Source organism: Pocillopora damicornis, chromosome 6 (assembly GCF_964200805.1).
Source record: "Pocillopora damicornis chromosome 6, jaPocDami1.2, whole genome shotgun sequence".
NCBI lineage: Eukaryota > Metazoa > Cnidaria > Anthozoa > Scleractinia > Pocilloporidae > Pocillopora > Pocillopora damicornis.
The window spans coordinates 6,352,761-6,368,063 of NC_142675.1; the positions used below are offsets into that span (position 1 = coordinate 6,352,761).

The 15,303-nt window shown below is 40.6% G+C and overlaps 4 protein-coding genes across 4 annotated transcripts; 2 read left to right on the top strand and 2 right to left on the bottom strand.

Annotated features, from left to right (window-relative positions):
• Positions 1–1,007: 1,007 nt before the first annotated feature.
• Positions 1,008–4,100, bottom strand: LOC149043653 (uncharacterized). The gene is made up of 2 exons (XM_089210565.1): positions 3,370–4,100; positions 1,008–3,096 (listed from the first exon to the last, which is right to left on the bottom strand). Exons 1-2 carry the CDS (start codon positions 3,698–3,700, stop codon positions 1,526–1,528), a joined length of 1,902 nt encoding a protein of 633 aa, XP_089066691.1. The 5' UTR covers positions 3,701–4,100; the 3' UTR covers positions 1,008–1,525.
• Positions 4,101–7,480: 3,380 nt separating this feature from the next.
• On the top strand, positions 7,481–15,162 carry LOC149043654 (uncharacterized). Its single transcript, XM_089210574.1, has 5 exons — positions 7,481–7,634; positions 8,002–8,223; positions 8,818–8,913; positions 13,519–13,607; positions 13,739–15,162. Exons 1-5 carry the CDS (start codon positions 7,496–7,498, stop codon positions 14,939–14,941), a joined length of 1,749 nt encoding a protein of 582 aa, XP_089066700.1. The 5' UTR covers positions 7,481–7,495; the 3' UTR covers positions 14,942–15,162.
• LOC149043655 (uncharacterized) lies at positions 9,179–11,160 on the top strand. The gene is made up of 3 exons (XM_089210575.1): positions 9,179–9,375; positions 9,556–9,638; positions 9,769–11,160. The coding sequence occupies exons 1-3, from the start codon at positions 9,207–9,209 to the stop codon at positions 11,038–11,040; spliced, it is 1,524 nt and encodes a 507-aa protein (XP_089066701.1). The 5' UTR covers positions 9,179–9,206; the 3' UTR covers positions 11,041–11,160.
• LOC149043656 (uncharacterized) lies at positions 11,719–12,852 on the bottom strand. The gene is made up of 2 exons (XM_089209936.1): positions 12,576–12,852; positions 11,719–12,258 (listed from the first exon to the last, which is right to left on the bottom strand). The coding sequence occupies exons 1-2, from the start codon at positions 12,726–12,728 to the stop codon at positions 11,719–11,721; spliced, it is 693 nt and encodes a 230-aa protein (XP_089066062.1). The 5' UTR covers positions 12,729–12,852.
• Positions 15,163–15,303: the final 141 nt, after the last annotated feature.

Below are 15,303 nucleotides of genomic sequence, written 5' to 3' on the forward strand. Positions count from 1 at the left end.
TTTAATTTCCGCATGATGAATTCCTGTAGCTGTATAATGAAGATCAAAATTTGAAGATTATTAAATTGTTTACCAGGTTCCAAACGTGCTAGGATAAGGAAAAAAACTGAAAGGAGAGAAGATGGGCAAACGCAGTAATGCAAGGTTGCGGAAATATAATCAAGAAGGACAATGGCCTTCGAATGAACCAAGCCCGGGTAGCAAAAAAAGTGAAACAGAAAGAGAACAGACAAACAAAACAACAACAACGACAATAACATATTTACACCAAACTGAGGGCAAGTTAAGCAAAGATATGTTCCCCTCAGGTGACGGTTACCTATTAAGTTCGTCTTTGAATTTGCAAAGAAAATTATGCTCCAGAAACTTTCCTAAGCTTATATCTTTATTGTATTACTTTCAAAACTTTCGAAGCCCCATTGTGAAAGAAAACAGGACAGCTTCCTGTCCCGGTAACTCGTTAAGTTACCGGGACCTTCGAGAAACCGGCCCCAGACCCCCTTGTGAAGAAAGGGCTTTACAGCCCCCTTTACGGGCACAGCCGACTATTCCGCCATTAGCAGTTGCTTATGGAAAAAAGTTATCAAAAATTCCTGCTTCAGTACCTAGTGTGAGTGGAGGACCATGCCTAGTCTTTACTACTGAAGAAATATAAGATGCGTCAGCATTCTTCTCTCTTTAACGCTATGAGTTCACATAAAGTTTAGGTGAGAAGATGGCTGATACTTTGTTGAAGGAAGAGCTAGACATCCTTACCTTTTTAAAAAACACTGTTAGTATCATTCATATACGATGACAAGAAATCTTCATGTGCAGCCGAGAGAAAAAAAATTATTTTCTCGTAGTGCAACCAGGAGCCCATTAGAAGTAATGGCTACTGGTGCAGCTTAAGGTGGGACTTAACCTAAAAAAGACCCCTTTTTTCAATGACTTGTCACATCCACAGTTTTTAGTTAAACCATATAAAACCATATATCACTGAAAAGCTAATGAATCACAGATTTCAGTTTTTTCAATTATTTCTGCACACAGTTTATTTGTAACCTGATACCAGCAAAATATTGTTACCCCATACTGTGCACAACCCACATGTACTCTAGAAAAGAAATCTTGATATGGAATGCAGCTAGCTCTGATTTGTTTTTATAACTATATAGTATATAGGCTAATCATGGGGATGAGCATAGAGTTTTAAAAAATATAAAAAACTTTGGTTCCAGCCTCCAGTTAAAGTAAAGCAAAATTTTTGGGGTGAATTTCCACCACAATTTTCTTTGTAACTTTTGACAAAGTAAAGCTACAGAAAAACCCTTTGCTCATTCCCAGACACTCTTTGAAAGCAATAAACATTGAAAATTTCAAGTCAATTGGTTAAATCCTCTATGAGATATGTTTTCTAGAATGCGCAAAATGCACATTTTGAGAAAAGTGCGATTAAAGTTAAAAAGCTAAAACGAAGATTGTCTGCACAAATTTGCATGGCTATGAACTATCCAATATCATAGCAAATGTTTCTTTCAGTCACTTAGAAGCCTCCAGGTTCATAGGTATCACCATCAGCCTCCCGTAGGGCATCTTCTCTGCGTGTGCGCCTCATTTGCTCTCCTTGCCGGCGCTTCTTTTCTTTAGCAGAGGTCTGAAGGTCCGATTTTCTCAACCGCCTCTTGTCCTTTTCTTCTGAGGCCTTCTGAGTGTACTCCCCTGCTGGAATTACCAGTCTCTGCATTATTCTTGCTCTGCTGGCAGCTCCACTATGAAAATGGCACACAGTAGAAGCAACTGCACATCTAATCACCTTGGCACCATGATGCTTGTGTTTTGGGCAGCGTGCCCACACCAGTCCGTTGATGCATTCATTGCGATTTTGGGTGGCGCCACGCACACACCTTTGGAGCAGCTTAGTTTCACTAAGTGTGATGAATGTTGGCTTCAGCAGTTCAAAGAACACTTCAGGCAAACAGTCACCTGCTTCATAAGTATTTGTTCCAGTAGCACAATCTTGTTGCCATTTACACCAGGAATCCTCACCAACAGGGCAGAAGCGATGTTGTTTAGCAGCATCTTGTGACTGGACACTGTGATGGAGGATGGCAATGATATTTTTCTTCATGGTGTAAACAACAACATCAACCTCTCTTTCTGTTAGGTTTGCTTTAGTTAGGGTGTTTTGTCTAATGGCTAGACCATAGTACTTCTGAAGGCGTTTAATGCGGCTCTCAGTCAGTCGGCCCCGTCCTCCAATGGGTTTGCCATCTGCAAGTTTACCTTTGGTTCTTGCTTTAAGATTAAGTAGGTGCTTGCCCATGCGTTTTTGCACGTGCCCAACACAATCCAGTTTTTCCACCTTGCAGTCATCGCCATATATATTCTCCACAGTATTGAATGCCTTACTGTCTCCGTCAGAAACCATCCATTTATACCTTATTTTATGCAGTTCCACAGATCTACTCCAAACAACTATGGCACCCTCAGCTTCCATTGCAGGTGAGCTTCCATTAAAATTAATGTCACACTCATTGGAAGCAAGATGCTCAATCTGCCATGCTTCGAACTCCCCGTCAGTTTGACACTGAGACCTTTTCATGGTACATTTCCGGCATTCTTTTGAAAGGACATGATAGTCAAGAACCTCTCCAGTGTCTACAGATATAACAAAAACAACTCCAGTCAGAGAGGTAAACCCCCTTTTCGCCCATGTACCATCAAACGAAACGGCTGCATCGACTACATCATCATTGACTTCATCTCCACTTTCCTTCAGGATGTACTCGCGAACTCTTATCCCTGCCTGTGTCATTTCATCTTTGGCTTCAGCTTCTAAAGCCTCAAGTATTGTGTCTACTTGTCTGTAATAAGCAGGTAGTGATAGACATGGCATGTTCATGATGCTGCAAAAGGTTACTAGCCCTTCATAGCCACCTCCTGTCTCCAGAGAATGATAGACTGCACGACGATTTACGTCAAAAGATTGCCCTTTCTTTGTTATTGTATCTGATGTTTTCAATGGTGTAGCTTCAAGGCAGGAGCTACACTCCACAGAGAGGTCTGCCATTAGCCCATTTCTCCCAGAAGAATTCTCCTTCAGAGTTAAACTCCCTAGAACATAATAACAGTATACACTAAAGTTATTTTGTGCATTCTCATACATGTATATGAGTCACAAAATTTATTCACCACATACCACACAACAGACAGTTACAACTGTAATTTTTAATAAATGAAAACAATAAAGATAGTACTGAAGAGAAGTAAAAAAACATTCTTAGAGAAAAAAATGGAAACTGCACACTGTTACTAGCATATGCTACGAGACATGAACAGTAAAGAAAAGGTTAAAAGTAAAACAGATGTTCACTTATGTTTTCTCACCTTCCTCGCACACATGTGCTTCAGACAACGTGGCATATAATTTCTTGAGGTCTACAAGTCTGTATCCCTCTCCCTGAAAATCATTTACATCAGAAATCTTTGATGAACTATCTGGTGAATCTTCTGGTCTCATTTTGAGTCTCGAAGCACTGATGGAAGCACTTTCGGCATCTGACAGAGCCTCATCACACGAGGAACTCGATGCTGAGTTTGTGACTTCTCTATCCGCACGCGGCATTTTCTTCGCTTTCCTTGCGTATCTCTGCACTCCAGTAAAAGGCTTTCCTTTCCGCTTTCTTCTATATACAGTATTCTTCTTCCCTCCTGGCATTTTAGACAAAAACTTCGCTGATATAAAACTCGAATCTCGCTCTCACAGTATCTCCACAGTTGAAAACACGCCAGCTTTCAATCCCACGCCACCTCCGACTAGCTATACTTCATGTAAGGGGTCATATAGCTTCCTCTTGAAAATACTGAGGAAATTCTAGGAATTGGATGGACTTTCGGGCTTCAAATTGGAGCAAGACTGAAAGATGCTACGTTGCGTTGCCATGGTAACCAAAAATATTTTTTTACTAGCTTGCAGAAAACTTATCGTAGGCAACAAAATAAAGCAAATTAGTCTTAAAAACTCATGTCATGGCTTTCTTCTATGCCTGAAGTTTCAGATTTCTCCAAAAACAAAAATTGCATTTTGTAGTCAAATTTTAGGTTAAGTCCCACCTTAAGACTTTTACTGTCTCTATGGTAACGTATTTGGGGTATGGAAGTATGGACTGGGTATGAATGCAATCTGGGAATTAATAAGTAACTTGATTTTCCGATTTTGCGTCATACGAATGATACGATTCTGAAAAGGGTTGAACATTAGCTCCTACTCGCGCCTTGCCCCCCCCCCCCCCCCCCCAGAAAAAAAACGCATTAACTCTAAGGCAAATCGAGAACAAGTATTTTCTCTATGGACTAATTGACTGATTGATTGATTGATTGATTGATTGATTATCTGTATTCGGTAAAAAAATCTTTCAGCACAATTTACAAGGAGAACATCTCATTCTCCTTATCCAATCTAACTCATGAAATAAGATCAAAACTATCAGGTCTTAAGGCTGTTTTTCAGGGATGTCGTGTCTCATTTGAAGTGGGATGACGTAGTTTGCGTTTGAATTCATCTAAGGAAGTTACAGAACGCAAACCGTGGGGTAAGCTTTCCCACACCTCAACACTTCAGCCAATTTAGATAAACATAAATAATTCCTTAGTTTTTCGAATTTTTCAAAAAGTTGCGGCGCGATTATTCATGTGTAATAGTGGTCACTAATCGTTTAGTTGTCAAGTATTGAAATTTGATTAGATTGGATTTTATCATTTATCTTGGTAATGCAACAAAATTGTACAGCAGAAAGCAAAACAGGCATTTCAAGAAGACTGCTCAATGTCAATTAACAAAGTGGTACAAAAAATTACGGGTCCTGAGGGAGAATTCGGACTTCAGACCTGATTACGCTGAATCAAAAACCAGCTTGATAAAATATTTTATCAAAATGACATTTTCAAACCGAAAAGAAATTTAAAAAATACTCGAATTAGAGGCTAAGATGAATAGCCTACTTCCAAGATCTGGTGTCAAAAATGAGGCTAATTAAAATGCGATATCGCTTTCGACAGCGTGAGAGCCTTGTTCTGGCAGATTTTAAAATTTCGTCACCAGATCTCTAACTCATGAAAACTCGAGAATGGGCTATTAACTTAACGTCTTGGAGCGCCCGCTGGAGTAATAAATGACGTTTGAATTTTCATTATTTCGTCAGTTTCACATTTTGTTTTGCTTCACAAATCGATTCCATATTTTGCGCTTCGGGAGAAATTAACTCTTAGAAAAAAATGAAAAAGTTAGACCTTCGACTGTTTTTTATTTTACTTTTCTTTGGAACATTCCTTGCCAAAAGTGTTACCAGCGAAAAGGTATGTTACGGCTTTATGAGTGATTTATTACTACTGGACGAAAATTTAGATGGTTGCCAAGAATCCAATACAGGGAATTTATCTCTCCTCCTTATTCTTTTAGAGTTCTGAAAACTTTCCTTTATTCTTAGTAGTGGCGATTTAGCAATTATCTATGAAATTTATCTTTGTTCTTCTGTAGGCTACCGTTTCGTTTCGTTATCATGTACGTCGTTACATAATGAACGTGAGATGCAATTTGTTCATAAAGTCTGTTGATCTTTTCCTCTCTCACAAAAGCCCGCGACGCACTTGGCAAAAATCGCCAGGCCTGCCAATAGCAACTGATTGCAATTTTCACTGATCGACACGATCTGCGTTTAAAATCCATTATCTGTGATGTCAGGTATCAGCGATTTTCGCTGACGATCAAATCGATTTACCGGCGATCAAATCATTTTTGCCGGCGATCAAATCGATTCGCCGCGATCGGCCTCTAAAATCACTAAGTGTGTCACCGGTCTAAAAAACAAAGAACCAAGCAAGCGAAAGAATTATGCCCCATTAATTAAACTCATGGAAGATGACGATAGTAATTTGCTACGAGAGGAAATCCCACTCGACAACATTGTTGATGACACAGCGGATGTGATCAGAGAAAGTCCCTCTCGAGTACTTATTATAATCAGCGCCTTTTTCTTTCACTCACTTTACGACCGGCAATACAATACCGCTCGAGGAGAATCTTTCCCGAGAAGTGGTTGGATCCCTGATCTCGAGTGAAGTTTGTTAGATGTGTTTTGCGTTATATTATAGTATACTGCTGGAACAATTTAGCTAAGAGGATAAACCGAACTAGTTTAACGCGCGACTAGCGAGCATGTGTTCTGAGACTTTCGAAAATTGAAAACACATCGTGGGCATTTGGTACGCGTACGATTAACGCATGCGCGGGTGTTTACGGTTTCCAGCTCTCCTCCGTTGCGTTTTCTGAAGTTTATTTATTTTGGAGCTAAGAGTTTCTGTTTAGCGGTATTTTGGCCTATTTTGTGAAGGGATTTTTCCGTCGCCGCTTTCGAACTGGATGTGTTTAACATATAGACCCGTGATGCCTTGCAGATACCACTTAATATCAATCACTTAATCAAATTAATAAGCCCTTTCTCTTATCTTACGTGCATACCGAAAGAAAAATGCTGCCGTATTTCTATCAGAAAGAACAACAATAAAAGCGAAACAATAAAAGATGTTTCATAGACTTCAAAGGGTCTTCAAACCGAATTCATGCCCACAACACGAGGCCATACGTTCGAACGATGATGGCATCCTTGATACAATTAACTGTGAGTAAACTGTAAAATTCATTATTTCATCATATAGACTGCAAAATCAGGGCATAATTTGCGAAATTTCATTTAGCTGGTACCCATGGAAGCGATAAGCTGATATTGTTTTCAGTTACTTTACTCATACGTTTTTGTGTGGAGAAAATATCACCAAAAGACCTCCAAGAAGTAAATCAGGCTTGTTTGGGTAATGATATCAGTTGGGAATGTTATTAAGTAAAGTTCCAAGTTAACAATGCCAAGTGCACTCGAATGAAAACGCTTAGAAGTGGTGCTTTCGGAAGGTGGGAACTTCCCCAGACAACTTTGACAAAGAAAAATAATAAGTCGACTTTAAAAAACATTTTTTTATGTAATTAAAAGCCTCAAGTGATGGAGATACATAGCTGAATCATTAGATTTCAAACTAAATTTGAATTTTGGATAGCAAAGATTCTTTTTAAAATTATTCAGTCAAAGATAGCAAACCTGTGTGCAAATTATAGTGCTTTGTTTATAATAAAAACATTTGCATCAAAATATTAAATAAGAAGCTGATTGATTCATCGAGTTGCGGATAATCTTTCTTTAACTTTATTTAGATTTACTGTCATTTTTCCTTCCATTGTTACAATTTCAAAGTCATAACAGCTTGGACCTCTGCGAACTTATTCAAATGAACGCTTCTTCGATGGAGCTATAATGATATTATTTATTTACTTAATATATTATGTAATTCCTTATCATATACGGAGGCAAGTAACATTATTATACTAGATATACTACCATTCGCACCAATTTTGTCTCCGCCCACTTTTTTCGCGGACACCGTCATCAAACTAGCGTCGCGTCTGATGCACGTACTGAGGGAAAATTGCTCACTGAGAGAGTTGTGTGGAAACTCGATTGACTTGGGTGGAGCCAGCAGAACAGAAAAGGTGTTTTTACGCCTTATGTTACCGACATTTATCAGACTGGGGTCGGGGCGTCCAGGTAAGATTGTTAAAGAGGGAATTGTTTCTTGGTGCCGTGGAATTGCTTCCATCAGGATGAAACTATTCGTGAGATATTGGTTACATGCCCTATGAATAAAGCGTCTTTGTAGGGATTTTAGACGAGCTCATAAAAGTGAATCCTCTGCTGTTTAAAGTATACGTTACAATATGCTGATTACTGTGAAATCTAAAATAATAATGTTGTCATTGGGAATGATCAAAGGAGACTTGTTGTTCTTAAATTTTGTAACACTAAAATTCGATTTATTAATGGTTTATCAATTCTTCAATTGATTCGAAAGGGGCTTTTGGGAAGGTGAGATTGGCCTACATCTGACAAATGACTTGACATGTGCTCATTTCAGATGCTCCAAAGGCGTCCTTCGAAGACGTCTCCTATGCGCTGAGTTGTTTCTTGTTAACAGTGGTTACGAAGAACCCATCCACTCCCGGGACTAGTCCAGTGCGGCTCTCATTTGCCGATGAAGACCTGGAATTACCACGTTCCCTGACGTTTGCAACACCTCACGAATCCACGACATCATTTGAGGAGATTTCGGAAAGCTTGTACTGTGCAGCTTATCTTGGTAAGCTTTCTGTTTGTTTATGATTTGCGGAATATAGATTTATGCTTAGAAGGTTCGGCCAGAATCCTATGTATGGGAATAGGCAAACTAGTTTTCTAGGCCTGAGTAAACTATGAAAAGAGATCAAGTCTTAAAGCACGTAACGAAATTAGAGCTGAACGTCACGTTCATTTACTTGGCCCCGGTTGTTCAAAGGGTGGATAAGCTATTCACTGGAAAAATTTCCATACTGTGGATAGTGCAGTACGTATTTTTCTATACTTATCCGCAGGATAGCGAGTTATCCGTTGGATAGCGTTATCCGGACTATGAACAATCGAGCCCTGGCCTGATCGTTTCCTTTAGTGATCAGAGAATTTTTGATTTTTGGAGAATCCTCGTCACTTCTCTTCTACCCAGAACGTGTGATACTAGTCGTAAACTTGGGTCGGAAAACAGGATATCACAGCTCGTAAAAAAGTCCAGAAAAAGACTAAACTATGTGCTATGTAAAGGAAAAATAGTGTTCCTATCCCTTCTTTCCTATTGCTGTGCGCAGTATTACTGTGGAACTAGTTTTTTTTTGCAAATATTCCGTCTCATTTGAATTTTCAGGACTAAAGGTACTGATGGTCTGCTGTGAGGATCGTCTGGCCACTGAATGGTACAGAATATATCAGGCCATGGAAACTATAGTGGCGGGGCAGATAAGTAAGAATTCCCATAATATCTGAACTTTTTTGATAACAAAAAAACTTTGATGCGCCATAATTAAAAGATAATTAGTCCTTGCTCTCCTTAAAGTTCTCTCAGGGGATTGCTCTTTACGGAAAAAGATTTCTTGGGTATACCACGTTTCCACGAATAAGCGCATAGGCTCTTAGTTATAATTTGAGCTAAAAAGGGCGCGTATACACCTTTATCACGTAGCGCCATCTTGGATTGCGTGGCGCACCAAATCGAGGCTGGACGGGCATCCTGGACGACATGCTTGTTTAGCCAATATGGCTGAAGGTAGATTTTCTGCTGCGTGGTCGAAATCTCTCTGCAATGTTCCATTTTTTGACGCCTCTTTTATCGAGACATGGCTTGAGACCGATAGAGAAGTCCCGAAGAAGGTGGTAACTAGTGGTTATAGTAACTTCTGCGAAGGGTATATCTTCGATGTCGAAGGTAAAAGTTTCCTTTCAGTCTCAAATTTAACTGCAACACTGGTGTGATTTCACGCTACGCATGCTTCTTTAAGCATCTTAGATGGTGCTTTTTTTTCGTTTATTGCACGATTCGCCATTCGAAATCTCTTGTGCAAAATCTATAGTGTATTAAACTTCCATATTCGCACTTTGCTTTCAGTAAAAACTCAGGATACAGAAGTAATTGTTAGAGCTCGAAGCTACAAATCACAGAGAAAAAATGAAGAGCCATGGAGGTTACAGGTAAGCTTATTTATAATACTTAAGTTTTGTCTCAGCTCGAACTTTGCTTGATGTAATTTTCATACGAGTTAATTCTTAAAACATACACACACACATTCACAGCAGATATTTATCCATTTAATTTTTTTAGGTTGAGATATCAAGGACTCCCGAAGTTAAAATAACCAGTACCTCCTGCAACTGTGAAGCAGGTGCAGGGCTCTGTAACCATGCAATAGGGCTGGTTTACCTCCTTGAGCATTATAGAAAACTGGGCTTAAAAAGTGTACCTCCTGCCATGTCAAAAACAAGTCTACCACAAACATGGCACGTTCCTCAAAGGACAGCAGGAATCAATCCCCGCGAGGTGCAAGAGGTGCTGGTGCAGCAAGTGAAACCACCGAGCAATGATGCAACACAAAAAAAGAAAATACGCAGGTTAGATGGAGTACGGTCCACTCTGTATAATCCGATTCCAGAACATTTTGGTTCACCCAAAATCATTGATTCTATGAGAGACATATTCAAACAATATGAAGACATGCAAGTAAACAGTATTGTTCCAGAAACTGACAGTTTGGACTATGTGAATAGTAAACTAGGGAGAGTAGATCATGGCTCAGTTATATCATACCAACAACGTCAGAACACAACCAATGATCCAAAAATTCACATTAATGTTGAGGGGCCACAGGAGCCACCGCCTTTTGGTGTACCATTGCTTAAAAGCAATTTTACATTTGTGCCTACTTTGGCAGAACTTAACTTTGCTGAAGGGCTTAGTGTCTCACAAGCACAATCCTGTTTATATGAGGAAGAAACAAGGGAGCAGTCTGACACTCAGAAGTGGCATGATCTGAGGGCACAGAGGCTATCTTCGAGTAAATTTAAAGATGTTTGTGCCCGAGGGGCTGACTTTGAATCACAGGCAGCAAGGCAACTAAAGAAGACTGTGCAAACTGCAGCCATGAGGCATGGTATAAATACAGAAGAAGAGGCAGCGTCTGCATATGCTGACAGTGGAGATTGCAATGTTTTCCCTGCCGGGATTGTTATCAACCCATCATGTCCACATCTGGCTGCCTCTCCAGATCGAAGGGTCTATGATCCCTCTGAAAACAATCCCTGGGGGCTGCTGGAAATCAAGTGCCCTATTACGGATTCAATCTCGCAGCTGAAATATCTGAAATGTGTAAATGGGGTTTATAAACTTCGAAAAACACATAGCTATTACTACCAGATCATGGGACAGATGATGTTGACAGGTTGTGAATGGGTAGATTTTTATGTTTATTGTAAATCTGACTTTCATTTAGAAAGAGTGAGGTTTGATGCAGAATTTTGTTCAGAGATGAAGATGAAATTAGACAAATTTTATTTTGAATACCTCCTCCCTGAACTGTTAAAAAAAGTGGGGGCATAGCCTGCTTTGTGAAGCATAGTTAAAAAAATCTGTATGACTAAGCCTAATGTTTTGATAAGTGCTTGAAATAGGATGTATGCTGCAGCAGCAGAGACAAATAATTTATGAAAGGATTTAGGATTTTTGGACTAAGTACATGACTAACCAACTCATGTGAGCTGTATAGAGAATTTGATTTCGAACCTCCCTTACAAGGGGGCACCACCTCTATCCTAAAATTTGTAAACCTTTAAAATAATGATTTGGGGCCATATCAGAAATCCCCCTGGAAATGAGGAAAATTACCCTCTCACCATAATTTCCCAAAAGGAAGAGGTGATTTTTTTTTCCGGAATCACCGAAATAATTGTAAAAAACTGTTCTTTGTAAAGTCAAATCCAATCTTTGATTTATTTGTCACCTGTTTCTAAGTAACTGGTTAACTGTTACAACTCTTATTGCTAACCCTTGTTTTGCTGAAGGAAGTGTAGCTCCAAAAAATCTCAATACTGCCCCCATAGAAAGGATTGTAAATACCTGGAGATGAAGGGGAGGGGAAAGGGTTGGGTTCATAAAGACCAAAAACATTAAAGAAACATTTGAAGGTTAATTGCATTTCCAGATGCTGGGAGATGGGGGGGGGGGGGGGGGTAAGGAAATGTAATAGAACTACACAATACTAACAGGCAAGTTATAGTTTCAATATAGTGGCCCTCTAAAGTTTGTAAGAAGGCAGCAAATTGTCCATATTTGGTTTACTGAACCAGCCAACGAAAGTGGCAAAAGGGGCTCAGCTCCAAACCTGGTCCCTTTTAGATCTTCCACCTGTTGCTCTAAATCACTGATTTGTGCTTTAAGGATTTCAATTTGTTCCACTGCACTCAATTCGGCGGGTTCTATGTTTTCGTTTTCCGGTTCGTCCGTAGCCATTTCTTCCATTTGCTCATCACTAGCACTGGCACTGGCTCCCTGGCCTCCTGATGCAGTCTCCCCTTCCTCCATTTTGACATCCTGCTGGAATGAATCGACAAAAGATTGTCGTCGCTCCTCTTGTTCTTGCTGTTCTGCCATAGTTTTTAACTCTTGTAGTTTATTTTGTGGGCGGTCTTGGCTGGACTTTGTCCATTGAAACTGCGAAGGCACAACTCCTGGTTTCAGACGTATAAGCCCTGTTATAGTTTTAAACATATCGCTTGGCTTGAAGTGAGCAGAACACACTAGAGTAGAGCCTTTCTTGATCTAGGAAACGAGTTTAACACTGAATTAAATCGCTGATAACAAGGGAGAATCTCATGGAATATTAATAATCATATTCGAGTCAATGAAAACAAACAAACTGGTGCCATGTGCGTTTGACAGTTTCGGCCAAAATCGACCAAAATCTAATGTAATGCGTCTATAGTTCCTCTGGATATGAATCGAGTACGCAATTCACGTGTAAGAAGCAAGTAAGACGGGAACTAACTGAGTCTTAAATCGAAAGACTTCCCGAACATATATATCAAAAGTGCACACGTGCGTTTGACAGCTCGCTGTAGTCACGACTCGACACTCACCTGAAAAAGCGTCCCTTCATCTCGCTTTATCGCGGCAATCCACTTCGATCTCTGTGAAGAATTTTTATGAAAGTTGAAAAACGACAAATTCTGACCACTTTCGTTTCGTTTGTCGTTCGTACAGTAATTTACACAGCAATGATCGTGAGCCATATTTGCGAGTTATTTCCACTCAAACTCCATGTAACGCAACCCTCCAAATGACCGCATGCCCGTCCACCCTCGTTTTGGTGCGGCACTCGATCAAAGATGGCGGTGCGTGATATCGGTGTATTGGAAGGAGGAGCGCGTAATCGAGGGGACGCTCATCAAAAAATTATTAACCTGCACCGATTCCTTTGTTAACAAAATGGCAATAGAAACAGATTCCCCCTGGCATTCCTACAATAGAAGAAAGTGAAGTAGGAAGGGGGAGGCGGTTGTTCGATATTATGGTCAAGTGGGTGGGCGGAGGGTGCGTATTAGAGCGTGGGCGCTCATTCGAGAAGAAACGGTATTCACAAGGCTATCTTGACTATATTCATAAATATATAGTTTTATCCACTCATAAAAAACCTAGAAATAGTTTAGTTTCAGTTTTGTTCGGGCAAAGTAGAGATCTAAAGGGTTTGGTACTCATCACTCTCCTATGTTCATATTTGGCGAGATATGCCTAAGGGATGCCAATGGCTGGCTTAAGGTATGCATGTACGAAGATTGAAGATGCTGCCGGAATTGAATAACGTCCAGTTGCATGGTTTGCGAGCCAGTATTGTATGCAGGCTTCACTTTTACCGGACAGAAACCTGGACTGACTCGACCGAAAGTGGGCTGCTTCTTATGGCAGTCAAAAATGAAGCCACTCGGCGTAACTATCTTCTCACGACGTGAGCGGAATTTTAACTTCGTATTACTTGCTAAGCCTACACGCTGCTTAACAAAAGTTTCTTTTTCATCTTTATAGCTAATGTAGGTTTTTGGGACTTCATGAATTTCTACGTGTCATACCGGACTCCACACTTCTTGTTGATTTGCCCGCTCATTAGAACAAAGGTATGTCATGTCCCTAACAGTAGTCAATACAGATATATGTTGGATGTTGTGCTAGTTAATTTTCACTGACCCCCTCGATTTTCCTTCCATTTCTCATCTGATTCATCGTCTCTAAAATTTACGTGATGCAGGTCTCTCATCTCCGTCCCAAAAACAAAACTGAACGTGCTCTCAAGCAAAGAGTGTTGACCAAGATATCACGCCCACCTCTGGTCGTGAGCTCTCGCAATGCTCTCATCACCCGCTTCCTTGAGGAACTATCTTTCATCAAACAGAAGCGCCCAGCGGCAGGCTTTCAAGATGTTGAGGAAGGCGAAGAAGAAGACGTGCAGAAAGAAGAAAAGAAGCCGCTGGTACTACAGGCTCCCCCTCTAGGCAGAGAACGCTCCTCCAGTGCACCGGAGGAACTAGCTACTGATTCTAAGGACGTGAAACTCCCGCCCCCACTTACACGCTCTGTTAGCCTGAAAGCGAAAAAAACTGTGTCATTTTCGCCATCCCCAAGCTTTGAAGATGATCGAGGATCTGCAGCTTCATCTCTCGGCGATGTTCGCAGCGGGAAAGAAAAAAGGAAAAAGTGGCTTTTACGTAAACAGGAAACAGTTGAAGAACAAGATGGTCACAATGAAAAGGATCTCGTGGATACTAATACAAGCCAAGGCCCTTTTGCGCACCAACGAGGTACTACCATGAGGCCTGGAAAGGTGCCCACAGGAAGAGGGCCCCGAAGGCGCTTTGAAAAACTGCGAGCTGTAACATCAGAAAGGAAATCATCGAACCCATCGGCTGAGGTGGAAACTAAAATCGAGAGCCCAACCAGCGGAATTGTGGAGAGCCAAGGCGAGAGATTTGAAATGAGGTTTTTCGAGACAGATATTTTGGTCACTGACTCTAAGATGGAAGCAGCCCCTGAAAGCAAACGCTCTCGAGCGTCGCTGACGCCCCCGATAGCGAAACCCGAGTCTGTGATGATTACGCTGTCTCCTGAAGGTTCACCGTCTGGACAGTCTCCAGCCAGTGAGATGAAGCATCCGTATCCAGACATTTTGGAGTCCTTAACACCATTGTCTCCCATTCCTCCTGTAAAATTCAGCTCACAATCGGGTGAGAAGCACGATTCTGAGAACGCAAGGAATGGAACGATTGCGCCCGAAAGCAACCTTGCAGCGGATTACGACGTAGAGCGTGCACAGCGGCTGAACAAGACTCGCTGGTGGAACAAAGTTTATTCCAATGTTGAAATAATTTCCACTGATGAAGACATTCAACGGTTTCAAAGTTTTGAAATTTCTCTATCAGAAGTATCTGAAGTACAAAGGGAGACGAACGTATGACTTACGAAAACTAGTATCAGCATGTGTAAAGAATATGACGTGAACCACTTCTTCCTGTTGACGGCAAATCATCTTGGGGCTGGCATAGATGAATTTATTATTCCACCATTACTCCATTTCACTGTATTAGGGTGGTGGAACACGAAAAATACGCCGCGGTATTTCTGTAAGACAGGATAAAAAACGGACGCAAAGCAAGCAATAAAATAACGGCATTAAAATACTTAAACTTTCTTTTTTTTTTCCTTTTGGTTGCCATGACTTTTTTTAGCAAAGAATTGTTGAACCAGTCTTATTTTTTCTGTTGATTCTGTGGATACTAAAGAACCCTTAAATTGTTTCCTTTCTGTTGTTTTCGTTTT

Coding starts and splice junctions, on each gene's coding strand:
- LOC149043653 (XM_089210565.1), bottom strand. CDS start 3,700: ATGCCAGGAGGGAAGAAGAATACTGTATATAGAAGAAAGCGGAAAGGA. Junction 3,097..3,369: donor AGCACATGTGTGCGAGGAAG/GTGAGAAAACAT, acceptor ATTATGTTCTAG/GGAGTTTAACTCTGAAGGAG.
- LOC149043654 (XM_089210574.1), top strand. CDS start 7,496: ATGCACGTACTGAGGGAAAATTGCTCACTGAGAGAGTTGTGTGGAAAC. Junction 7,635..8,001: donor ACTGGGGTCGGGGCGTCCAG/GTAAGATTGTTA, acceptor TGCTCATTTCAG/ATGCTCCAAAGGCGTCCTTC. Junction 8,224..8,817: donor GTACTGTGCAGCTTATCTTG/GTAAGCTTTCTG, acceptor TTGAATTTTCAG/GACTAAAGGTACTGATGGTC.
- LOC149043655 (XM_089210575.1), top strand. CDS start 9,207: ATGGCTGAAGGTAGATTTTCTGCTGCGTGGTCGAAATCTCTCTGCAAT. Junction 9,376..9,555: donor GTATATCTTCGATGTCGAAG/GTAAAAGTTTCC, acceptor CTTTGCTTTCAG/TAAAAACTCAGGATACAGAA. Junction 9,639..9,768: donor AAGAGCCATGGAGGTTACAG/GTAAGCTTATTT, acceptor TAATTTTTTTAG/GTTGAGATATCAAGGACTCC.
- LOC149043656 (XM_089209936.1), bottom strand. CDS start 12,728: ATGGCTCACGATCATTGCTGTGTAAATTACTGTACGAACGACAAACGA. Junction 12,259..12,575: donor ATGAAGGGACGCTTTTTCAG/GTGAGTGTCGAG, acceptor CTCGTTTCCTAG/ATCAAGAAAGGCTCTACTCT.